General features: G+C 44.8%; 1 protein-coding gene across 1 annotated transcript in view; it reads right to left on the bottom strand.

The window, feature by feature from the left end:
* The window catches only part of GABBR2 (gamma-aminobutyric acid type B receptor subunit 2), a 328,955-nt gene that overhangs the window by 141,405 nt on the left and 161,430 nt on the right, over nucleotides 1–26,120 (bottom strand). Inside the window, exons 4-6 of the mRNA XM_016146294.2 lie at nucleotides 22,784–22,885; nucleotides 11,852–11,917; nucleotides 5,900–6,100 (exon numbers count right to left, since the gene is read on the bottom strand). Of these exons, the coding sequence (XP_016001780.2) occupies nucleotides 5,900–6,100; nucleotides 11,852–11,917; nucleotides 22,784–22,885 (369 nt within the window). The remainder of the gene's footprint in view (nucleotides 1–5,899; nucleotides 6,101–11,851; nucleotides 11,918–22,783; nucleotides 22,886–26,120) is intronic.

The raw sequence follows: 26,120 nt of genomic DNA, 5'->3' as shown, positions 1-26,120 counted from the left end.
TACATGAGCAACATAAATTAATCTCACTAACGTAATTGTGTGTCAAAGACGGAAGGCCCCAAAGAGCACATACTATAGGATTTCATTTATTTAACTTTCAAAAACAGGCATTCGTATGGCGACAGAAGCTAAAAGGAGGGTTACTTTTGGCCCTGGCTATTGAATGGGACAGAGCATAAGGATTACTGTTAGGTTGCTAGTAATTTTCTTTTTTCGAAGTGGTTAGTGGGATCATGGGTATTCTGCTTAACGGAAAACAATCCTTAAAAACAAAACGTAATCCCAGTTCCTTTGGCAGTTCTCCCCTCACGTGACTTCGAGTCATGAATTCATTATCCATCCCACTACTCCTTCCTCCTGCTCCTGAGGCCCCCATTTTGTGTTTGCCACTTTGCAAGAGATTTCTTCTGATATTATCTCATCTAATGCTAATAAATCTGTCAAAGGGATATTATTACTCTAGTACTACAGATGAGAAACGATTTCAGAAAGGTTAAATGAATTGCCCAATATCGCTGTATCACTATTGATTAGGTTCAGTTGTATATAACAGAAAAAAAGTATCGGTGTTTTAAATGAGATAGTTTCTTTCTTTCTCATGTGAAGGATGTCCATGGGTAGGCAGTGCAGGACTGCCATGGCAACTCCACAGGGCTCTATTTTTATGCTCCACTATCATCTTAGAGTAAATTTTTCTTCTCAAGGTCACCTCTTGATCCAAGACGATCGCTAGGAAAAAGAAGGGCAAACTGTCCCCTCCAAGGAACCTTTCCAGACGTCCCATTTAGCACTTCTACTTATATCTCATTGGCCAGGCTTAGAATCCTGGCCATATATAGCTACACGGGAGGCTGGGAAATGTTCATTTTCAGCTGGGTGGCAACATACCCTGTTAAAAACTAGAGTTGTATTACTGAGGAGGAAGGGAAGTTATGGCTATTGGTATAGACGACTAGCTGGCTTCAAGAGTCACCCAGCTGGGAAGTGGCGGAGCCAAGATTCAAATCTAGCCAGTGCTCTTATTGCCTATGACCCTCCGCAGGCCACCACACCCTTCCTCCCGAGCCCATGTTCCTCTGTCGCACTGCCTGTCTCCTAGTGAACTGAATACCCAGTGAAGAAGGCAACAGGAGCTTTGTGAGGACCGTGGAGGGCAGAGGCAGCGGCATGGTGAAGCTGGGCTCCCAAGGAGCTCTCCTGCTTTCCCACGGCCCCTTCTTCCCTTCCTCCTCTCTAGAGACAGAGATTCCCTAAAAGTTCCATGTTATTCGTCACAGAACTCCAATGGCAGTGACAACGAGATGCATATAGCATTCTGTGGGTCCTGGGCTCTAACTTGAGGACTCACTAGATTTGTGGTTCCTTTAGTTCTGTGGAATAAAGTTGCTGGTGGTCGCAGAAGCTTCTTGCTTGAAAACATTATAAAAACTCTTCCAGAGAATGAGCTTGTGCCTTTGATGGAGGATTGAGGTCACCTCTAAGATCTGCACAGTTTCCAGGGTTCTGTGAACATCTCCAGCTGGTGCCTGGCCCAGCTCTGCATCTCAGTGGGGAAACTGTAACAGGAAGGTGTCCTTATCGGCAAGGCTGAGCCATTACTTGGAGATATCTGGCCAGAATCACATTCACCATGGAAATAAACCCAATGGGACTTTGAAAAGTGAGAGCTGACACTGGGCATCACCAATGTCAACAGAGTCACTCTAGAGGAACAGAGTAGTGATGGGGGACCTCGACAAGGAGAAAAAGCCAGACATGAAAGACAAAGTAGGTGTCAGAGGCTGTTGTCATGAGGCTCCAGAAGACTGCGTTCTGAATGTGCTCGGGAAGCCCAGAGGTCTGCACTTGTCTCATCATTAGAAATTCCAGTGGGAAGGGACCGATGGACATGCTCTAGAGGGAGACCATGACCTTGTTATTCCTCCTACCAGAAATCTCCTGGGTGCCAAAGAACAATCTGGGGACGGCTCGATGCTAGGGACAGGCGTGTGGAAGAGGGAAAACTTGGCGAACGTATTCCAAGTGGGAAAACTTGTTCCACTTGATTCTGCGACGGTTTCTCTCAGGAGTTGCCCTTATCCTGGGGATTCCAGCGTTTAACATTGTAATCGCCCAATACCGCATTTATACAGAGTCAGAGAATTTAGCTGTTAAAGGATCGCAGGAGTTTATCTGGTCCAAATCTCTCACTTTTAGTTGAGGAAACTGAGGCCCAGAGAGGAAGAGTGAATAGTTGAGGAACTGGTGGGCACGCAAGGATTTGTGCAGATCTCCTAATTGCCATACCCGTGTGTTCCTGTTATGCCACTTACCAATACGGACCTTCTGAGACACCACAGAAAGGGCTGCTTTGCGTGTGTTCTGTTCCAGAGCATGTCACAAGTTTAGAACGACAGCATGCTAGCAGGGAAGGGGCACTGAGTGGGGAACTGGGAGTCCTGGCTTCAGGTCCTGGACCTCTTCCCGACCTTCTGGGTGGTTGTATCAGTTTCCCGGGGCTGCCATAAAAAAATTTTTGACAGGCTGGGTGGCTTAAAACAACAGAAATTTACTCTCTCTCAGTTCTGGAGATCTGAGGTCTGCAACTAAGGTGTTGGAAGGGTTGGTTCCCTCTGCAGGCTCTGAGGGAGAATCCGTCCCATGCCTCCCTCCTAGCTTCTGGTGGTTGCCAGCAATCCTTGGCACTTCTTGTCTTGTAGATGCATCATTGCCTCTTGTCTTCTCGTGACCTTCTTCATTTGGCAAGTCCCCTTCTGTCTGCCTTTCTCTTATAAAGACACTTGTCACCTCTTTAGGGCCTACCCAGGTAATCAAGGATAATCTCATCTCCAGATCTTTAATTACACCTGCAAAGACCCTTTTTCCAAATAGAGCCATATCACAGGTTCCAAGGTTTAGGATGTGGATATATCTCTTTAGGGATCACGATTCAACCCATTATAGGGATCTTGGAGGTGTCTTTTCTGCTCCTTAACTTCCCTATATGTAAATAGTGAGAATAGCAAGAACCTATTGACCTGGGATGGTTCTACAAGTGTTTGCTTGTCTTTATGGACACTGATGGACCCCTAAATACAGGCATCAGACCCACAGCCTGTGCCATGTTGACTATTGTCCCCAGCAGTCGCGTAAAATGCAAATTCAAATTCAAGAAACATTTTTCAACTCTCTAGAACTTCCTTTGGCCAGAGACTTTTGAAGGCTGGCTGGGGAAGTTGGCTTGTGGCAGACCACAAATAGGAATGCTTTGTTAACTCTGGGCCCCACACCCTGGGGAGAGAGCATTCAACAAGAGCACGTACCCAGGGTGGGCTGAGCATGGGAGGGGGCTTGGCAGATACAGTCTATGCAGGGCCAGGGCCAGGGGGAGGTGAGTGAGGTGCTCCCTTCCAGTCCTGAATTTAAGAGGAAGCCAAAACCCTCAGTAATCTAGATTAATGGTATTTTCATAAATCAAGACTAATGCAAAAAAAAATCCATGCTGAATAAAATATCAAAATTTTAAATGAAGATAAGATCTGATCCTGTAATTGTGTGACTCAGATCACTTAGCTCACTCTAAACCTGGTCATGAGAATCTTGTCTTTATTTAAAATTTTGATATTTTATTCAAAATATCATTAATTTTGAATATTAAAAATATTGCATTTAAATATTTGAGGTTTTTGGCACCCCCTTAGATTTTGCCCTTAGTCCTAGCTGGGGACTATGAGTTACAACTAGAGAGATAAGCTGTTTGATTTGGACAAGGTCCCTACCAATAGGACCTATCTGGGCCCAGAGGAACCAGTGGTGGAAAGTAAGAAGCAGTGAGTCCTCTGCTACTAGAAGGATCTGAGAATGTGATAAAAGTCTGGTCTAAATGATTTTTAAGTGAGACCTGAGGCTCTCTGATTGCAAGAAGCAAAAAGGCTGTAGATGTCCCTATATGACTTTAATCATCTTATAACCTTGGGATAATGCTGCCTCTTGCCTCAAAAGACCGTGGACACAGGGCTGGGTCTGCTAAAATTTTGGAAGCTGCCTCGAGCCGGGAGCCTGCGTGTGTTCTGATGGCACTGCCCCATCCTGGGACACCCAAGAGTAAGTAGGTCATCCACACCATAGGGTATATCCCCAGGAACAGCACAAGGTGTCCTATTCAGGGGCATAACAATGTAGGGGTGAAATCAGCCTCCTCATTAGCCCCAAATAAAACAAAATAAAAAATTAAAAAGGGAAATCAGTGACCGACAAAATGATGACTTTATAAAGTGAAAATGTTTTCTCCAAAAAACACAGCAAAAAAATGATCTTCCTAAAATGTATTCCTGCACACAGCTCACATCCGTGCGTGGCTTGCCCACTCTGGGTCATATCCAGGCACCTGAGAACGACATTTGAGGTCTTTTCATGGCTTCTCGTTGCCCTCACCCTCACTTAGCCTCACGGATCTCATGTGTAATCATTTACACCTTTGATCCTCATTGAGCCTCTCAGTTTAATTAGTATACTGTCTGCTTACATGGATTTTTTTCCCCCTGTTAGTTTTTGTATTTTCCTCAAATTTTATACTATTTTTAAAATTCAGGTATAGGGTATCCCTGGACCAAGCATCTTCTAATAAACTGCAAACTCTAACACTTTTAAGAATAACACTTACTGAAATATAATGAGTTGTTTCTACCCATTATTCAGCATCTCAAAATCTTTTTATATACTCATTGATTTTGGCGTAAAAACATTTCTTTCAACCTTTTCTAACCAGTGTTTTTCTAGGATCTCTCAGATGCCAGCATGACCTAAGAGTTGTTTACAAAATGCGTCCTAGTGATTTGCCATCTTTTTGACAAATCAATACATCATTCTTGTTGAATTGGCTCTAATTGAGATTAAATAATGGATAAAAATAATACATATACATTTTACTTTACATGAAGTTTATTCTTTAAATGAAATTGGGCCTGTAAGAACGCTGGAGTTGAGTGGAGAATTTAGCGATCTGAGCTCTGAGAAGACAGAATAGAATTATGTGCACCACTGTACCGAATTTTGGCTGGTGGTTAAAATTGAGAGAAGGATATTAACCATCTTCACCAGGACTGTTATCACCTGATTCTTGAGAACGCTTACACTGATGGAGAATGGTGTACACACTTTGGAAATACTTTTACGTGTGCCATATTGCCTGGGTCTCTCACAGCCCTACTGGATAAGCAGGGCAGGGTTAGTAACCCCGAGTGAGAATGCGTGGAGGCCCCAAGGACTTAAGCGCCTGTTTCGGTCCTCCTCCCAGTTGTGACAGTACCGAAGTAACAGGTACCATGTTAGCTATGCTGCACAATCTGCCATCAGTCCTCCTTCTAACCCCGGAGGAAGATATTTTTACTACTATTATATAGAAGAGGAAACAGTGGTTCGGACAACTCAGGTGCAAGGTCACACAGCTGGTAAGTGGCAAAACTGGGGTTCGAACCAGTCTGGCTGGTTTACAGCACATGCTTCCCCAAATCTACTTGAGAGGTCCTTATTCTCTGGGTTGACAGAGGCACTAGTGACTGAAAAACAACATTCCAGTTCTGAGGGGTAAGGATGAAACCATAGCGGTGTCTGACAGGCAATGCTTGTAGTCGGTACTGTAAAGGTCATGACTCAACCTCTCGCATGTACACTGTGTTAATGAACCTACAAAACAACCTTACCTCAACCGATTCCCACCGTTTCCTAGAGGGGCATGCAGTGGCTGGCTGGCTGTCCCCATTTAATAGATAAGTGAAGCTCAGAGAGCTCAAGTGATTTGCTCAAAGTCACACAACAAAAGGCAGAAGAAGATCCCTGGGCATAATTTGTCAACATAATCAGACAAGATGATCAAAGGAGATAGGCCTGGGGGCTGGGATGGACAGACCAAGGCACTGACCTTTCCTGAGATGGTCTTGATCTGCTTGGAGCTCAGGGGCTCAAAGTCCACGCCGATGTAGCCCTCCATGGCAGCCAGCAGATTCTTCCGGAGACAACGGGATGAGTTGGCTTCTGTATGCACCTGCTCCCACCAGGAAGGCTCATACCAGCCTGGAATGATCCACTGGTATTTGCTACCAAACATGTTCTCCTCATATGCCTGCAACAGAGGGGGTGACCATGAAGGCACCAAGAGTCAAACATCCGCTCAAAGCTTTCAGCCCTGTGAGAGAGGGGTGTGTGTGAGGGAAATGGAGCGGGGGTGGTGGTGGTGTTGGGGGGGGGGCGGGGCTCAAGCGTCCTCTTCTTACCAGAGGGTTTATTAACTTTTCTATTACTTGCTTGGTCTCCTTATTATCTGTCAAGGGATCCAAGGTAGTTTATTGGAAATATGTCTAATAAAATAATAAATACTAAATAAAAATGAAAACATAATGGCCTGGGAAAAAATATGTTTACTGGAGGTAAAGGGAACAGAACGGAGAGAAGGTGCCCAAAGTTTCCAACACTATACATAATAAGCTGTATATTTCATTATGAATTTCCTGGCAGCCCAAGAGAAAAGGGCAACAATCTTATTTGCATAGCTCTATAATAAGGATAAAACAGACCAGTTTTTCAGAGAAAAAATATTTTCTAGGCTTTAACCCTAAAAAAAAAAAAATGTTTCATATGGAGGACACTGTCAAATTGGCCAGCATGATATCAACAGCATCTTCACAACAAACAGATTTCATAAGGCTGTTTTTGCACAGATTTTTACTAAATGCTGAGATCATAATCTTAAAACACAACCCAGGGGGAGCAATTTTGCAAGAGGCCAAGAAAATTCAATCTAAGTATGCAATTTATATAAGATGCCACTTGGCAAACTGAGCAGTCTCTCTGAAACTTTACCCAAAGCATAGTGTGCATAAATCCACATCCTAAAAAAAAGTTCCTTACATTTGTATGCTTTACATGCATCTTATTTGATTGTCATTCAAGTTCATCCTTTGATGCAGTCAGGGCAGAGTTTATTATCTACATTTTAGAGATGAGGAAACTCGAAATCAGAGATGGAAAGTCCCTTTTCCAAGGTTATGCAGCCAGGGAGAAAAGTCAGCCTAGAACCTGGGTCTGCCAACTCGTATGCTGCAAAATAGCACTGCTTGACTCCTATTTAAACGAAATATCACCAGACTGTTCTACTGCACTTCAATTTGGCTTTCATTCTTTTGTGATTATTTTGTATCAGGAAAAGCGTGCTTTTTGGAGGCTTAGATGCACCCAGAAAATCCTACTTTGTAGAAAAATATCATTTCATCAAAATTGGGTCCAGAATGAAGTTTCTAAGTAGTAGAATTGAAGTCCAATTTTTTTTTTTTTAAATTCTCATCTAAGCAAAACAAAACAAAACAAAACAAAACTTTCTGGAAGTCTTCTCAATTTTAAAAGGTTGAGTCTAGAAGATAGCCCCACTCGTTAGGAATAAATAATGGATAAATAAAAGTCGACAGATACAGAGGACATGAGGTGGTCTTCTAGTCACCAGACACAAAGGCGGATTTGCTTTACTCTCTGAGGACAGAGACCACGTGATAATTTAGAGGGAGCACCGAGCAAGAAGTCAGGAGCCGAGCAGGGATCTGCTGTGACAACTCTTCGACTTGCTACTGTCCCATTAGGAGTTGTTCTTTGTAAGTAAATTTTCCAGAGAACAGAAGCTTAGTCCATTTGAGTGACAACAAATTTTTTAGAACATTAGTCAATTTTGATGAAAACAAAAATTTTTTTACTGATCTTCTGGAAAAAAAAGATTACAGTCAAGCAGCACTGGATTCTCTGCCGTCCCCCCTAACCCCCACTGGGTAACTAGCACACAACACTGTGGGCCTCACTCTCCTCATGTAGAGCCTGTGGAAAGCAAAGCCTATCCCACTGAGTTGGCATAAAAATTAAATGAAGTAATATGTGTACCATGCCTGTCCAATACTACATTCAGGAACATTTTAGCTGCTCCTGTTTGCCCCCTTCTCCTTTTGGTAACTCATAGCTTCATTCTGAATATCCACCACTATTGCAGGCCATGCACAGTGATGCTCTTGGGCATAGAGGAGACTGGCCACCAAATGGCCCCAGACTGTTGTACTTGGAGTTTTTATGGTTTTCTCTCTTTTCTAGCTGCCAGATCTAGGCAGGCACTCTTCAGTGTCATCAAGTCCACCTCCTCACTCTGAATTTGCTGTTTTTAGACTGCAACGGGTTTGGAAAGCAGGAAGCCTGGACTGTTAAATGCATGTGTAGAGCAAAAGTAAATAGGTTCTGAGTAAGGTCTAAAAGGCTCTTTGATAAGGAAGGTAGGCATGGCTTAAATATATCATCCACTGCCTAAAGAAACTGCGGAGAAGCGTCTAGGCCTCCATTCCGGTAGCTGAGGTTGTTGGATACACGAAGTCTAAGTTGCTGCTCGTATGCTTGGCCGTCTCCTTTGCCAGATGGGAAGTTCCTGGAGGGTGGTGTCTGCTCCCCAGGATCCTCAGTGCTCAGCACAGTGCCTGGTGTACAGAGGGCACCTGATAAATGATTGTGGAGTAGCTGAATGAACACATTTCCAGTTTACTTGGTCACCTTGGTTTTTATTTTCTCTGCCTCTGGTAGGAATGTGGTCTCAGGACCTATGGCCACCAACGGTCCCTGCTACACGGTGATGGGTGGTCCTAAGCTTGCTTTCTTCAGTCCATAAACTGGTTTGGGTTTTATGTGCTATAAACAGGGAATCATGATACGAATTTTTTTAAATCCCATTTTCTCTTTTTATTAGCTTTCCTTCTTTCTCCTGCCCTCCACATTCAAAAAGGATGTTTCCCTTTTATATTACAGCTCACAACAATGCAGTAAGGAACTATCACATCAGTAAAGCAGTTAACAGTTAGGATGATGATCTTCCTTTGGTGGCCTTATTTAAGCCTCTCAACAACCCCATGAGGCACTTGGGGCATGGATCATTGCTTCCATTTTAGAGGTGAGGCAGCCAGGAGCCAGACATGTAAAGTGACCTGCCTGAGGTCATACCACTGGCAGAGCTAAAACCAGAACCCAGGTCAAAGTGTGGGAGAATTTAGACAAGACTACCAAGGATGCAGGCGAAGACAAAAGAAACCCATGCTCGCACTGTGCTGGAGCCAAATGAACATTTTGCCACGGGGCTATAAATAGGCCTTGCGTTTGCTGGAGCCTGCTCTCCCACTGGGTGGCAGTTCCAGTCTCAAAAACACAGCAACATGCTGCAAAGTTTGCACTGCGGCATTTGGATGGCAGGGGCACGGGTGTTCCCTTCCAGTTTGTGCTCTGACCCGACGCAGGCAGGAAGGCTCTCTCCATGGGTTTCTGCTCTGAGCGTCCCCACCTCTGTCACACTCTCGAATGTGAAGACCCAGAGCAGACTCTCCTCAGGACCCTCTGGACCTGCCCGAAGAACTTCCTAACCCGGTAAGACTGAAAGTCCTGGAGGGCAGATCTAACTGAGGGTCTGACACGGGGAATAAACACCCAATCCAGACCACTGAGAAACTCCTGAATGAACATAGTAGCCAGCAAAGACTCGAAGAAAGTGGGATGAGAAGGTAGGATAGTGTCCCATGCCGCATGGAAGGCAGGAAGCTTGGAGCTTTGGGTCAAAAGAAGCACAGCCACGCCATCTGCTCTGAAGCAGAAACCACGACTGGATAGCCACTCGAAAATAACCCCAGCGCATGGATGGCATCAGGCGAAATCACGGCCGTGCTTTAGCTTGGGTATAGTTTGAATCAGAACACAAAGTTTGTCGCATTTCTTGCACAAAGGAGGTGGCCAGTGCCTAGTGTGGCTTCTTTACAAATCATTTTTATAATTTATTTTTCCTAGAGTTATTATCCATCATGTGCCAGCTGCTTGCAAAGCCTTGGGGATATGGAGTGGGGGGACCCAGCTTCTTCTCTAAAAGAGATCACATCCTCCAATTTGCAACATTATTTTCCTTTTCGAAATGAGCCATTTCTAGACCTTAGATGGTAATGCGCAAGGTCTTATGAGTTTTGAGGTAGAATATATTAAATTAATTTGCTCCATTTTTTCAATTCTTCTTATGTTTCCTTAGATTTTCATACCCTTCACTGATACATAGGATGCTTAATACAACCTTGTAAAGTCCAGCAGTTAGTGAACTCGTCAGCCCAGTGGTGGTCCATTTCATCTTCAAACACCTGAGACCTTCCATGAACAAATGAAAAAAGATCGCTGACATTTACGGAGGGCTTCCTATACGTCAGGCACTGTGCAAAGGGTTCCTGCTCATTTAATCTTTACAACAATCCTATGAGACAGGTATTATTATTATCCCCACTTTACAGATGAGAAAACTGAGGCTCAGAAAGTGTCAACGACAAGCCCAAACTCAGTCACTAAGCAGCAGAGCAGTGGTCTGAGCTCACGCAGACAGACTTCTGAGCTCTCAGCTCCACCCAGTATCTCCTGAAATGTCAGCCTCATAACTTCCCCCTCTTCCCTGGTAAGTCGAGAGATGATCGGGCAGTTCTCACTTTGCTCCTGGGCCTTCAGGATGGAATATCCCTGTGCGACCGTGGCTTCCAGGGACTGCTCTCTCCTCCTGCTCTCTTTTCAGTCCCTGTATCTCTCCTGAAACAGGGTACCAGGAGCTGAGCAGGACACCCCAGGCAGGGTGTCTCCAGCAAAGAGCAGAAGGGCTACCCGCCCTGGCAGCGATGCTCACACTGGGGACTCACCATAACCTTGAAGTCAACCAAGACCCCAATGTCTCATTTGCTCTCAACACGCAGTACTCCTCATGCCTCGACCACGTGATTTATTCTAATATAACCTTCTGTTAGGACTATTAGATTTAATCCGCCTGGATTTAATCAAACTTTCCAGCCTGTTAAGGTTCTTTGCACCCTGGCTCTGTTATCTAACATATATCACAACTTCTAAAATTTCCACAAGCCTGCTTTATAATTTCAAACAAGTTACTGATAAAAGTTCAAAGAGAACAAGCCTGTAGCCCATCGCTAGAGACTACACCCAAAATAACCCATCTAAGAGAAATGCTTATTGGGTAGATGATGACTCACATAACTGGGTTCTCATTCTGTTGACTTTTCTCTTGATCTGGGGTGAAGGAGGGGGAGCGGGATATCGAAATGAAAAGACTCAGTTCCTGTTAGGACTCTTATATATACTTAGGTTAGAACATCCTAGAACCTCATATAGGAAAAAAAAGAATTAGATTGGGGTCAGGTGAACAGGAATGGATCCTTGGCTCTGTCATGAACCTCGGCTCTGGCTGAGGGCTTTTGCAAAAGCCTCTTCACCTTTCTGGGACTCTACTTCCTCATTTGTAAGATGGGATAATGATACTTGCTTCATGGTTAATGAAAAGATTAAATGAGATAAGGTATAAAAAAGCACTTGTAAACTATCACACGCCAGACAACTGTAAAGGATTGAGGGGTAGATACTGAATAGTTGACAGCTTGTTCTAAACCTAAGACTCCAAGCCCTGCTTACGGGGCAGGGAAGGGTCTGAGGTACCTCGGTCCTGCCCCGATGTCTGGTATGGCCCTCTGTGCAGTGCACAAAGCAGGCGTCCGTCAGGCATGGCTGAGTTGAGGGGAATTAGCATTAGCAGACGGGACTTAGACAACGGGTTAGATGGTGGGTTAGGTAAGTCGAGGTCCCTTGTTACTCTTGCAACTGCATTGTTCTGAGCTCTGGGGTTTTAGCTCCCTGAAAAGAAAAAAGAGCAGCGAGACTAACACTTCTGCTTCCAACAACCTGAACCCCATTCCTAGGACCTCACTCACAGACCAGTCTGAGAAAAAAGCTTCGGGAACTTCTCCAAAAACAAAAATGACATGATGAAAGATTTACTTACACAACAGAACACTTTCGCTGCCATATTCTGGTCAAACTGGCCAAGGATGATCCTCACGTCATTGCCCTGTGGACAGAAGGACATGTATGTGAAGATGAGCGGACGATCACACCCCAGAGGGCTCAAGGCCATGGGCAGAAAACATTTGTGTGCCCCAGGCTCCCAGCCAAGAGCTCTGCCTTAGCAGAGAAGGCAACACCTCACCTCCAGCCCACCCCAGCCCAGATTCTCTGGCCCTCTCTGGGGCCAGCTTTCACTTGGCTCTTGCTGCCAGCCCTCCCTGGTCTCGAGGGCAAGCTCTGGGACAAGTCTGCACAGGCCAGAGGCCAAACCTGACAGCTCTAAGGGGCCTTGGCCTCTCTGCTGCTCTCCGCCAAGGGCAGGTAAACCCTGCACGGTGCAGAGACAGTGTCTAATCTTCTTCCTCACTCTACATATAGGGAAACTGAGGCCAGAGGAGAGAAGGAAGCTTCCTGAGTCCCTGGGCTGGTGTCTGCAGAAACGAGACCCAGCTTCCCCGCTAATTCTAGACTTTTCTACCTTCCTGGAACCCACAAAGCTTCTCAATTAAATTTAATAGTCTCTGAGTTCTGACCTTTGTTCAACTCTCGACTCTATCAACAAACTTGTGGGGCTCTCAGGTGGCTCCTTTTCCCATCACATCCTCAATTTTCTCACCTACAAACTGAGGATAATGGTGGTACTGACCTTACAGGGTTGCTGGGGGCACTACAGGAGATAAACCCCATAAAATGCTTAACACAGTTCCTGGCACATAGTAAATGCCCAACAGTGTAGCTAGTATTAGTATTTTATAGCCATCCCCCGGCTCATCTTTATTTCAAAGGAAAATCTACATTTGAAAGCTCTATAAGTGGTTATTTATTACTTTATTATCTTCTCAATGTGGTTAATAGGTATATGTTGTACATCATCTCCAGCAACTCATTTATTCATTCAACAAACATTTACTCAGTATCTGTCTGAGGCTCCCTTTTGGTTCAGATAAGGGGCCCGTGGTTGCTTTCAAGGGGGTGGGAATCTAGGCTGGACCCTGCCCCACAGAGAACAGGCTGAAGGAGGAAGCGCTGGGCGGCCACCGGGAGACCAGCTGGGCTCTGCCTGCATGCCTGTCCTCCACCCCCGTCACTTCCTGCCTTCTGCAGTGAGGCTCAGCCTTGCAGGTGGTGCTACCTTCCCATCGTTCATCCTATCCTCTCCAACAGGCCTCAAGGCCCTTTGATGCATAAAGAAGAGAAACATGCTTTTAAAGATCAGTTTTTAGCATCTTTCAAAATTGGAAAGTGCTGACTGGGAGGCCATTTTACTCATCATGTACTTTAGCAAAATAAAAAAGGCTTGGATTCTAAAATCATCCTTCGTTTGCAAGCAAGAAAGGAAAGAGGAAAAAAATTGCTCTGAAAGGACTTTAAAAGATCATTAAGAGAGCAGTTGAAGGAAGGCAAGCCTTTGTCATCACCATGTCTGCAATGCTATAAAAAGTTCTAAGCTGCTTCCGTTCTGTGGACATGCTCCTAGGCACACTCCAGGGTCCTTCTGCTTGTCTGTTGAAATCTTTTTACCATTTCTTGCTGCTAACAGCATCCATCCATCCATCCATCCATCCATCCATCCATCCATCCATCCATCCATCATCTATCCGACATTTATGGAACATCTACTTTGTGCCAAGCCCTGTACTGCTAAACACGATATAGTAGAAACAGCTTATTGGATTCTGCAGTCAGAGAGACCTTGGTTCAAGTCCTGGCTCCACCACAGACCAGCTGCATGACCCTGGATCTTACTACACTACTGGTGACTCCATTTCCTCATCTCTGAAAGAGGAACAATGCTACCTAGGATTCGTGGTAATGAAACGTACCTGCTGGCTCCCATGATGCTCGCCCCTGGTTCACTCCTACCTCCTGGTCACTGCTGCTTAGAATCAGCTCCTCATCCTTCTGCCCATCCCTACATGCTGGTGTTCCACACAGTTCTGCCTTCGTCACTCGCCCTGAGCAACCTCATTCATTTCCCCAGCCACAGCTACCCTCTGTGCTATTGACGTCACAATTTCTCTCCCCCAAGACTAGACTTTTCTCCAGCTGCCCACTGGACACCTCCTCTTGGATTCTCCCAGAACCTCAAGCTCAGCATGTCCCAAGCTGAACTCACCATCTTTCCCAACAAGACCCTTTCTCCTCTGTGTTGTCCATCACTGAGAATGGTGTCACCAACCTCCCACTCTCCCAGGTGGGAAACTTCGCAGTCATCTTAGATTCACTCCTCTTCCTCCTCCAAACCATAACCAGGACCTGTTGGTTCTGCCTGCTCATAGCTCCCAAATCATCCCCCAGCCCCACTGACCTGCGTTTAGCCACCACCAGTCCCTACTCAGTGAACCACAGCCGCCTCCTGGCTGGATCTCTACCTTTAGTCCTGCCCCATCCACTCCAATCTCCCCAGAGCAGATGAAGTTTCCAAGTTTCCCATGTGATCCCATGTAAAATCCTTCCATGGTTCGCTGACCTTTACAGGTCAAACCCTGAGCTCTCAGTAGAGCATCGAAGGTTCTTTACTGACTCCTTCACATTTCTCACTAGTTCTCACTCCTCAGTACTCCTCCATGGCAGCAAGAATGAACTACCTGCAGTTCTCTAAAACAGGTCTGCTATTTGTTCATTCACTCATTCATTTTCTAACTCTGTCCCCTCTTTCCTTCTGCAAGCTCATCCATCGAGAATGTCCTTCTCTCCCACCCCACTTATTCTGCCTGGATAATTGCTACACAGCATTCATGCCTCATCTTAGGCACCCCCGTACTCTGAGAGACCATCTCTATCCCATCTTCTACTTATCATGGCACAAGTCTACTTGTCTGTCTTCCCCACTGGACCAAGGGTAACTTGATTCACCCCTGGGTGCCTAGCTTCCAGCACAAGGCATAGCACACATATAATAAATAGGTATTGAGTGCTTGACGAAGTCAATGAATGCTGTGTGAAGCACCAAACACAAAGCCTGGCCCAAGCTGGTTATTCAGTAAGCTGGTATCATCACTGCAAGAATATCCTGCTAGCCTAAAGCCTAGACACTGATTGGGTTCACCATGTCCATTTCTTGAAAAGATCGAGGGACTCACATCTTCATGGCTGACCGCCTGACCACCTGCTGACAGATAAATAAGGAGTTCTGTCATTTGTGGACCTTTTAGTGTCTCTGTTGCCTTGACAACCAAGTTGTATGGATCATGTTGTCTGTGCTCCCAGACTGTTAGGATTGGATGAGGCCCAAGGGATCACTGATCTACTTGACCATTTCCCAGAGAGGCAAAAGGCTTTCCCTAAGACTGCACAGCCCCTAGAACCAGTGTTCTCACCTTGGTGCCCCCCAATCATCAGTGGACCTTAGAGAAAGATTCTATCCAGAGCCAAGTTATACCTGATGCAGGGGGCTGTTCACATCCATTCTGAATCTAGATGATGAGTAAGAGAGAGCAAGAGGCCGCAAAGTCTGGGAGAGAAGAGACGAGCCAGTACACAGTGCAGCTGGAGCCTGGGATCCCCGGGTCAGGAAGAGAACAAAGGGATGCGTGACTGAATTGGGATCCTTAGAGCGGGCCTGGAGAGCACTATCAAGAGCTCGAGGTGCTTCTCAAAGTGGAGTATGTGCACCCCCGGGTCTCCACCAAGGCAGCATTCCAGCCCGCCTCCCCTCTAACCTCATCCTGCTTCTCTCCCTTCTCCTGAGCATGCTCTCAGTAAATCACTTTCATAAGGATCTCAGGCTCTGTTTCTAGGGCGTTCAACCTGAGACACCAGGTCACACAGGTAGGAAGTGGTGGCACTGGCCTTGCCCAGGTCGGTCTGGCCCCAGAGCCTGACTGCTCGACCATTCTGCCTCTATAGTGCCTCTCAGGCTGAGAAAGCCAACCCCGCCAGGCCCGAGCTGCTGGAGCTCAGCATCCAGTGTGTAGCGACAACTCGTGGAGAAAAGTCCTGCAACTCTGAAGTGAGGGGACCTGAGTGGCAGATGTCATTCTGATACATCTAGGTAGCTGGTGTGCATTTAAAAGTCAAGAAAGCAGAAGGTCACCCCGCCCTGTCTTTCCCGTGGCAAAAGTGTGGGGTCCTGCTAGAAGGTCAAGGTTGACTCCGACACTGACCTCTGGGTTATCTGGTATCTCCTACCACCTCTGCTTCTGTCTGGGCCCATGTTCAATAGTTCTCTGGTTTCTCAGGGGCCCAGCCCCACAGACCCACTCCATCTACCAGGCTGCTGAAAAATCAGATGAAACCCTGTACAACGTTGTAGAAAGAGATGAGGTGCTATGAGGCCCTGGGCGGCTGAGCTATGAGAAGCTGGCCATAACTGGGCTGGGAGGTGGCCTGACATGGGGCAGTGGGCACAGGTGAAGGGGCTTTCTTTGCTGTGAGACCTGGGGTAAGCTGCTTTTCAAAGTCCCTCTTGGCTCTAACAGATTGATTTCACACCTAGAATGAGTACGCTCTTTTAGCTAAAATTAGTCTTTCTTAGACTTTTTTTTTTCTTCTTCGCTGGAAATGTCCCTAGAGGCAGCGAAGCAGGAGACAGACACTCTTAAGGAAGGGAGTAAAGAGGGAATAGCCCGTGGCGGCCCACTGGCAAAGCATGGCATTTTTTAAAAAGTTTATTCTTTTATTTAAAAAATTCATGTATATTTAGCATTCCAATAACATATCTATGTTTATCTTGAGATAAAAATAATGCTTTTTCTTCTCATGTCTCTGAGCAAAACTGGCCTGCTGGGAAGATGCACAATATTCTAGCTTTGGGCCCCCTCAGGGTGCTCGTATGAACCATAGTTTCGGGCAGGCAGGCTGGGTTCCTGGCCTCTGGGATGGGGACGGAATTCCCACGAGGACTCTCCCAGGGAGCAAAACTATGAACAGTCTATCTCGAGGCCTGTCTCTGTGGGTTTCCAGTGACAGGCATAATAATGGCCCCCCGAAGATGTCCACGTCCTCATTTCCAGAACCTGTAACCATGCTATGTGACATGGCAGGGGGGAATTACCGTTGCAGAAGAAACTAAAGTTTCTAATCAGTTGATTTATAAAATAGGGAGATTTTTCCTGTACTCTGAATCTTGAATGGTGGATTGGGGGCTGCTCCGGGAAAGGCGGATAAAACAACTGAAGTGACCAGAGGGGGATGTCTGAAGCCGGGTGCTCTCCTCCACAGGGCGCCAGAGCTTCAGCGTGGCACTGAGGAAATACCCGGGGCTGGCCCCTGCGTGGGGTGACCTCCTACTCCAGTCTGGCAACGGTTAATGTTAAAGGCCCCTGTTCAGAACAGGCCCTAATGAGCTTAAAGGCCTGGGGTGTTCATCACGTAGAGATGGTTTTATTTCCTGATATTCTTTAGAAGCACTTTGATACGGCATGGCTAAATCATCCCAACTACTTTCGTTATTCAGATCCTTTATGTCTTTGCTTATTTTCACTTAGGTGATCAGTCCCAAACTGAGAGATGTTATGGCACCCAACACTTTTGTGTTTCTGTCAATTCCCCTTTGTATTTTCTAAGAGGCTTTTCTTTATATATCTCAGTGAGATGTAATTTAGAGCAATAATGGTCCATGAGTGTGTAACTCTCTTGGTGAATTGTACCCTTATCTATAGAAAAAAACTCTCCCTAACACCTGAACCTTGAATTCTCTTGGCTCTAACACGAACACTGGGATTCTTGCTTCATTGTAGTTTGCTTGGCCTTTGACCTTTCTGTGTCACTCTGTCTGGTGTAAATAGCTATAGTTAGTTCTTCAAAGCACAATCTGAAAATCTGTGCCTTTTAATAGGGAGTTTGACCTATTTGAATTGTGATCAGGATGATTACATTTGGTCTGCAATTATATTTTTTTCTGGCTTTCATATTTACTTTGTTTTTTGATACACAGACCAGTTGTTCTTTGCTTTTATCATCTGTGCTTAAGCGTCTGTTTGCATTATAGTATATTTGCCACTAAGTTATTCTAAGCCTTCTTTAGCTCTAATGATGAAACTCAAGCAAAAGACTCTGTTTGGAGTCCCTCCTACGAAAGACCAGGAGATTAGCGCCCGTTTTGTTTTTTAGTCGTCCACTTCTTTGGCTCTGTTAAGGAATTTCGGTTTTTATATCTCAATTACTGTCATTACGTATTTATTTTTGCATTATATTTATATGTATGTTTGCTTGCAAAATGAATTTGTGCATCAGTATATACTTTTATAATAATTGTTTCAACTTAACTCTTTCCACAGCTTCAGGTGGTCCCTGCTCAGCTGTTTCTGTCATGACTTCAGCTATAAAGTTTGGCACCTGGCTAGTACATCATGTGAGCCTCAGACATGGGAGAATATCTCCCTACGGCTCCACTGACTCTGGGATTAAATGGCCTGGTTGTTGCATATTTGTGGAAAATTTGTTTTCCTCTGGCCTGGATTCTTGCAGATTTCTTCTCCCTTTCTGTTTGGATTTCAAAACTTTTGCCACAATGTGTCAAAGTATGTCTCTCTTTTCACCAATTCCACTAGAATGTGAAAAGGCGAGCTAGCCTGGACATATAGTCTACACATTTCCTCATGAAATTGTTGATTTTGTAGTTCCACCGTGGTTGGAGACTGGCAATTTCGTATGGTCCAATCTAGCAATTCTCTTCTGAGCTCACTTAAGTCTATTATTTAAAAAAATAAATAAAATTCTTGAGAATAATTTTAGATTTACAGAAAAATCACACAAAGACAGTATAAAAAGTCCCCATATGTCCCTCACCCAGTTTCCCCTATTATTAACAATCTTATGTTAGTATGGTACATTTGTTACAATTAATGAGTCAGTATTAATTCATTATTATTAGCTAAAGCTCATACTTTTTCAGATGTCCTTAATTTTTTCTCTACAGTCCTTTTTCTATTCTTGAATCTCATCCAGGATACCACATTAGATTCAGTTGTCATGTCTTCACAGGCTCCTTTTGGCTTAGACATTTCTAATTTTTGAACTCCTAGATAGTTTTGAGGCATATTGGTTAGGTATTTCGTAGAACAGCCTACAACTAGAATTCGCCTGCCGTTTTTCTCATGGTTAGATTGGAGTTATGGGTTTTGGGGAAAAGACCACAGAGGTAAAGTGCCCTTCTTATCACATCATTTCAAGGGCACATCCTATTAACAGGACTTACCACTGTTGATGCTAACCTTGATGACCTGGCTGAAGTAGTGTTGTTAAATTTTCTACTGTAGAATTAACACTCCCGCCTCCCCCTGCCCTTGACGCCATACTGCATTCACTTAACAAGTGGGTAGCTCTGCTCCACCTCTTTGAGTGTGAAATACCTACATAAATTTGGAATTCTTCACCATAAGAGATTTGTCTATTCTCTCCTGTCAATCATGCATATCAATATGAACTCATGGATATTTACTTTATACTTTGGGTTCTAATCCAATACTACTTTTCTATTATTGCTCAAATGTCTCAGCTTGGCCACTGGGAGCTCTTTCAGTTTGCTCCTCTGACCCACCCCATCAGTGTGAGGTGGTAGGGTTTTGAGCACTCCCTTCCTTTCCGGCACTACGAGATGTTCTAGGATCATTTTGATTATTTCCTGGCCCAGTCCTAGAATCAGTCATATCTCCAAGGAACCCCACTTTCTTTTCGCAGAAAATGGTATTATAAACCAAGATCTGGGTGCTAGGTACTGGGGTGCCTACTGAGGTGCTGATACTGGGGTACCTACATTTTTGATTTTGGTTTTGTGTCATTTTGATTTTGGTCCTGATTTTTCCTTAGGATCTCCCTTTTCCAGTATCTATAACTTATCTTTCCTAACATTATATTGGTCTCTGACTATTTCCTCTGAATTTAGGAAAAGCATCTCAAGTTTGTCTTCTGTATAACTGATTTTTATTTTTCTTGGCGTTAACTCTGTTTTCTACTACCTCCAATGCAAATTTTAATTCTACTATTTGCTGTTTAGTTTCCTTCCTTGTCCTCTGTACCTCTTCTTTATCTTATCCCACAGTAAACTGGAGATTTGCTTTTACTCCGAGCTTTCTAGAAGTTCCTTTTCTTTGTTCTTGAATATTTTACCCTTGTGTCCTCTGTTGGCTTCTCTGTCCAGACTTGGTATTTTGCTTACACACTCGACAAATTTATTGAGCAAATTAGGTTTGGTTCCAGGTGATGGGGAATAAAACAGTGACCATGACGGATAGAAACTGCTGCTTCCTAGTGGGAGGAGACAAATGACTGAACTAGGTAAAATGAATAGCAGGTCAGGTGTTGTTACGGATCGAATTATGTTCTCCCAAAATATGTTGGAATCCCAATCTTTAATCCCTCGGAGTGTGACCTCTTTTGAAAACAGGGTCATAATTACATTATTAGCTAAGATGAAGTCGCACTAGAGTAGGGCAGGCTCTTAATCCAACAAGACTAGTGTCCATGTGAAGAGAAAGGGGGGAAATACCATTCGAAGCAGAGGTTGCAAGCCAAGGAACACCAAAGATTGAGGGTAACACCAGAAGCTAAGAGAAAGGCATGTGAGAGCCCCAGAGCCTTTTAGAAAACACGCCTAAGGTCAACACCTTGACCTTAGACGTCTAGCCTCCAGAATGTGAGAGAATAAATTTCTGTTGTTTTAAGCCATCCAGTTTGTGGTACTTTGTTATTGAAGCCCCAGGAAATTAATACAGATGTCCAACGGTGAAATGGAAACAGAAATGGACAGAAAGAGGTAGTAGGAGTGGGAGGAACAGGGATTTAAATTTCAAATGAAGCACTCAGGGAAAGGAACGGTCTCAGAAAGGGGGACCATTCAGCAAAGATGAGAAGGAGGCACTGAGAAGAAACCATGCAGGTTCTGGGGAAGAGCCCTCCACGCAGAGGGAACCCTCTGTCAACAGACTGAGCATTTGTCCTTGGCTTTGCTATGCCAGGCGTATGTGATCTTGGAATTGTTTCTCAGTTTCACAGCTGTGTGGGACTGAGGAGAAAGCTGGGCCCTGGTGCCACCCAGATCCAAGTTTGAATTCCAACCCCTTCCTTTCCAACTGGGTGACTTGGGATGAGTTCCTTAACCTCTTTGAGCCTCGAGTTCCCCATTTGTAAAACAGAGATACAACATTCCCTCTATCTAAGGGCTCTGGAGAAGACTAAATGAGCAAGCAAAGGTCAACGGCTCTGCACAGGGGTCTGGCCACTTGTCAGTGCATTGGAAAGACGGGCTGTGATTTTCATCGCAATATCACTCCTGCTTCTGTTGGAGTTAGCTGGTTGATGAACAGAGCATCCAATTCCATCCCCAATTTCTTGCAGACTTTCAACTAGTGCTTCTGCTCCATACACAAAGGCTCTTTAAACTTTAAAGCCTGCAGGACTCTGCAGGGCCTCTAAGGTGCAGGAAGCTATTTCAAGTGTCCACCCTGGGGAGATGCCGCATGTGGCAGGATAATGTCAGCTCAGACCAGGCCCCTCCCTCCACCCCCAGCTCCACCCCAGGTGTTCCCTGCAGGGCTGGCTCTCCACCCCTCTGGGTTCTGTGGTCTCCATACAACCTGGCTTAACCCTCAGGCCTACCCAGCATGGTGGGGAAGAGCTTGGACAGATCTGGCCCCAGCTCCCTGGGCTGTCAGCAGGCCCTCTCTAGCTACTGTTTCCTCTTCTGCAAAGGCTCCCAGGGCTAAAATGTTAATGCAGGTGTAATATCCGCTCCCAGCCAGATGACAAACAACGGGTGCTCTACTTCCCTTGCTTTCTCTCTGGGGCTCCGTCTCCCTATCTGTCATCTGAGGGCTCTGGAAGAGGAGAGCTCTAAACTGCCTCCTTCTCTAACTAGTGTAACCTGGGACCCACCCAAAACAGAAAGGACACATCAGCAGTTGGCAGCTGGAGTCTCCATGCCAACAACGTTCGATGTGGATATGAGGGAATGGAAGAGAGCAAAGGAAGAAGGTGTACCCTACTCACAACCCCCCAGCAGCTCCCACTTTCAGGATAAAAGACCAACTTCTTAGCTCAGCATTCAAGTCTCATGGAAACTATTTCTAGCAGCAGCATCTTTCCCCTGGCCTCATCCCTGATACGCCAGCCTTCTGGAATTCCTTCTGACCCTGAGCGCATCATGAGCTTGGCTGTCCTGCCCTCCAATCTTTACCCCTTCTTCCATGCTGGGCTCCTACAGGCCCCCGTCCTGCTCATCCCCCATAGGCAGGCTCATATGCTGCCCCTTCTCTGGAGCCTTGTCTAATCCTCTCCCTGGGTGAGGTGAGTCACTTCCTCCCTTGTTCCAAGGCCTCTCTATTCCTAATACCCTTGAGCGGTATCTGCCACCCTTACCAGCTATGAGCAACCTGGGAACAAGAGCAGGCCTGATGGTGCCTATGAAACCAGGAGAGGGTCTATCACAAATAAGGTGTTTGAGAGAGTTTGTGGAATGAAAGGAGAAATGACAGTAATGGACCACTTACAACTAGGCAAACTTCTAGTTGGCCCGTTTTGTTCCTGAAGTGAGTGTCACTGGAGGGGGTCAGGAGCCTGGACTTTCGGTCCCAACAACAGTACTTCCTTGCTGTGGTTTTGGGCAAAACAGTTCCTCTCTGAGCATCTTCACAACAGAGACAATGCTAACTTGTGCCCTGCTTGCCTTTCAGGCTGGGTTGACACATATAAAATCACCAAGTTAGCTTTTTATTGCTGTGCACCTGGCACTCCAAACTTTGGCCAGTGCTGGACAACAAGCAAGGGGAAAGCCAAGGAAGCCAGTTCCTGGGATCTTTTCCCCATGTCTGAGAGGCCAAGGATAAAACGAAACAGCCCAAACTCGGGGCTTCTTCATAGTCAAGGGATGTGGGGGATCCCAGGGGCATGGCGTCAGTCTGCCCTTCAGGCCATGGCCAGCTGCACCTACCTTAAGCTTCTTGACACTGGTGCAAGGATCATTGGAGAAGCTCTCGGTGTCTGAAATCTCGATGTCCTCACCATACAGAACCCCAGTCAGGTCGTTCCTAACCTGCCAGTAAAGAGAAAGCGGAGGGTGAGTGTGCTGGTAGCCACAGGAAAGGCCAGTTCAAAGAAGTGTCCTGGGGAAACAGCTCAAGTGACCGATGGGATTATCTACCAACACAAGACAGGCGTGGTTTCGACCTTCATTATAAACGAGATCCCCCTGTGGGGCCTTGAAGATCCCCCAGCTCCATCCTGCAACTGACACACAGGCTCAAGGAGGCCGGACAGGGAAGGGGCTTATAAAGTTGCTCAAAAGTTTCCTGGAAGAATCAAGACGAGCATCCAAGTCTCTGGACTTCAATGCTGGTGTTTCTCCATGGCATCACACTAACTCCAAGTCAGGCTATTCAAATGTATCTTGACAGTATTTATATTTTGAAATATTTATGTGCAATATTACTTTACTCACAGGGTGAAGAAATAGCCAGGACATTCAGACAATGCGGAATAGAGGATAGAGTAAAGGGGTGTGGAACCAGCTGGTGATGTTGAACATAACAATGTGTCTGCTGCACACAAAATGCCGAACATTCACATGCTTGGAAAGCAGAGGGCTGAAAACTCCAACGGTCACCAAGATCCGCCAGTAGTGAAACAGCCTGCGTGAATGGTATTAGGGAATGGAGGGACTGTGGCAAACTGGCAACCACATGCCTCATCTAAAAATGCTATACCAGAATATTGGTCCAGAGTTACCAGATCTTCTGATTTGGGAGGGGAGAAATCAGAAATCTAGATTTTTAGAATATAAGATCCCCCGCATTTAAAATGATGATACTATTTTGAATTTTTTTAAAAAGTAGGGACCAAACTAAATTAATATGAAGTCTCTCTCTGGTCCATGGATGTGCACCCTCTGACATAAAGCAACAGAAACCAAATCGTGTGTTTTAGTAGAAAGAACCAGGTGAAGATCGTGGGACCCAGATTCCAGGTCCTGCTCTGTCACGGACTTGTGACCTTGGCTTCTCTGTGTGACCCTGACCCTCTCATTTATAAGAGAGGATCCTTAAAGGCCCTTCTTGTTCACACCTATTAGGATGGCTATTAGTGAAAAACGGAAAACAGCCACAAGTGTTGATGAGGATGTGGAGAAATAGAAACCTTTATGCACTCTTAGAGAATTACTGTATGATCCAGCAATCCCATTTCTGGGTATAAACCTAAAAAATTGAGAGCAAGTACTCAAAGAGATATCTGTTCATCCATGTTCAAAGTAGTATTATTCATAGTAGTGAAAAGATAGACAACCCAAATGTCCCATGATAGATGAACGGATAAACAGCTTGTGGTTTATGAAACAATGAAATATTACTCATCCTTAAAAAGGAATGAAATTTTAATATATGCTATAACACAAATGAACCTTGGAGACATTATGCTAAGTGAAATAAGCCAGGTATAAAGGGAAAAATATTTTATATTTCTACTTATATGAGGTACCTAAAGAAATTAGAAATTAGAGCAGTGGCTACCAGGGAGCAGTGGATGTGGAAGGAAGCAACGCAGAATTATTGTTTAATTGGTACTAAAGTTCTTTCTGGGAAGATAGCAAAATTCTGGAAATGGCTGGTGGTGGTGATTGCATAACAATATGAATGAACTTAATGCCACTGAATTGTCTACACCTAAATATGGTTAAAATGGTACATTTTGTGTTATATATATTTCACCAAGATAAGAAAAAGAACTTCTTGTTTCAACAATTAGTAGACTCTACCAATGCATATGTCAAAATTTTAAAAATAATTTGCACCTGAATGTCAAAGGATGGTCACTGGGAAGCCATCACCACAGAAAGGAGAGAAGGGGCTTCAATGGGAACTGCTGAATTTTATTTCCTTAAAAGAAATATATGTCAATAGGGTAAAAGGCGAACATTTGTTAATTCTGAGTAGCGAGTCCATGGGTTTTTGTTATTCTGTGCTTTTCTGAATGCTTGACATACTTTCTGATAAATGTTTTGTAAAGAGAATGAAACTGCCACAGTCAGAGTGAAGCTTGTCCATCCTCAGTTTCTACTTCTATTTTGACTGGGAACTAGTTGATTGGGAACTAGTTGTGTGAAAAAAAAGTTGACTTTGACATTACATTTAATTTCCGTTGCCTCCGACCTTCCTGAACACAGGTGGGGGCCTGTCATGTGTTCTGTGTGTGAGGAGGGTGTAGTGTGGCAACGACAATCTTTTTTTTTTTTTTTTAATTAAGTTTTTTGGGGTAACATTGGTTAATACAATTATATAATTTTCAGGTATACATTATAATTTGACATCTGTATATTCTAGTAAGTGTTTACCACCCACCTCACCCTCCCCTCACCCCCCTATATTTGACCCCTTTTACCCCGTCTAACAACAATTCTTAAATGCAGAAAACGTGCCAACTTGCCGCTGCCGGAAGGCAATGCCGCTCCGTGCACAGGCTGTTGGGCCCACACGGTCAGGCGCCGGCTCTCTACTTGCATGACACTCAGCTTTAGGAGAACTAGAGCTCTTGAGTCTCAGTCTTTTTACCTCAAAAACTAGGGCAATACAGCAAGTAACTCACAGTCAGTGGCTTGGGGTGTCTATCTTTGTGTAATGTGTGCTTGAAAGCTATATACCATTAAGGCAGATTAAATATTTTATAGGTGGCCAGAAGTCAAAATGAGACCAAAATACCCTAGGGGGTCATCTCATCCTGCCCATAATTTCACAAATGAGGAAACTGGGTTGTGTCTCCCAGTCTGGGGCTCTCTGCACGTTCCTAGGCTGGCTCTTCTGGATCCTGCCAGATGTGGATAGTTCCCGAGGCCCGATGAGCCAGAACGGGTCAGAACAGATGGTCGGTGCTATCGGCCACTCACTGCCGATAATTTCAGCACAAAAAAGTCTGTGCTCAGCTCAAGTATTTATTCTAATGGACTTTGTAAGGAAAAGCAAATGGAGGAAACTGGTAATATACAGTATTTTAAAATAACCAAAGCATGGAAAAGAAATAATGTAATTGATCATCTTCGCAAGGGAAAAAATCCACACCCTCACATGTGGATAGAAGGATCATTCGGTGCACTGGCCAAAGATTTACTAGGTAAATTTGAAAACACTATTTTTTCCTTCTGGAACTGCAGGTCTCTCTTGTTTAACAGAGCCAATGTCTTCTGGCAGTTTGGTATAAACAGCATTTCTGCAAAGTGAGTCTTATTTTTTTATTTACTTCCATTTTAAAAGCAGACATATGTTCTGGGAAAGGAGTAACCC

This window comes from Rousettus aegyptiacus, unplaced genomic scaffold (genome assembly GCF_014176215.1).
Source record: "Rousettus aegyptiacus isolate mRouAeg1 unplaced genomic scaffold, mRouAeg1.p scaffold_m13_p_3, whole genome shotgun sequence".
Taxonomy (NCBI): Eukaryota; Metazoa; Chordata; class Mammalia; order Chiroptera; family Pteropodidae; genus Rousettus; species Rousettus aegyptiacus.
This window is presented reverse-complemented; position numbering and strand designations above follow the sequence as displayed.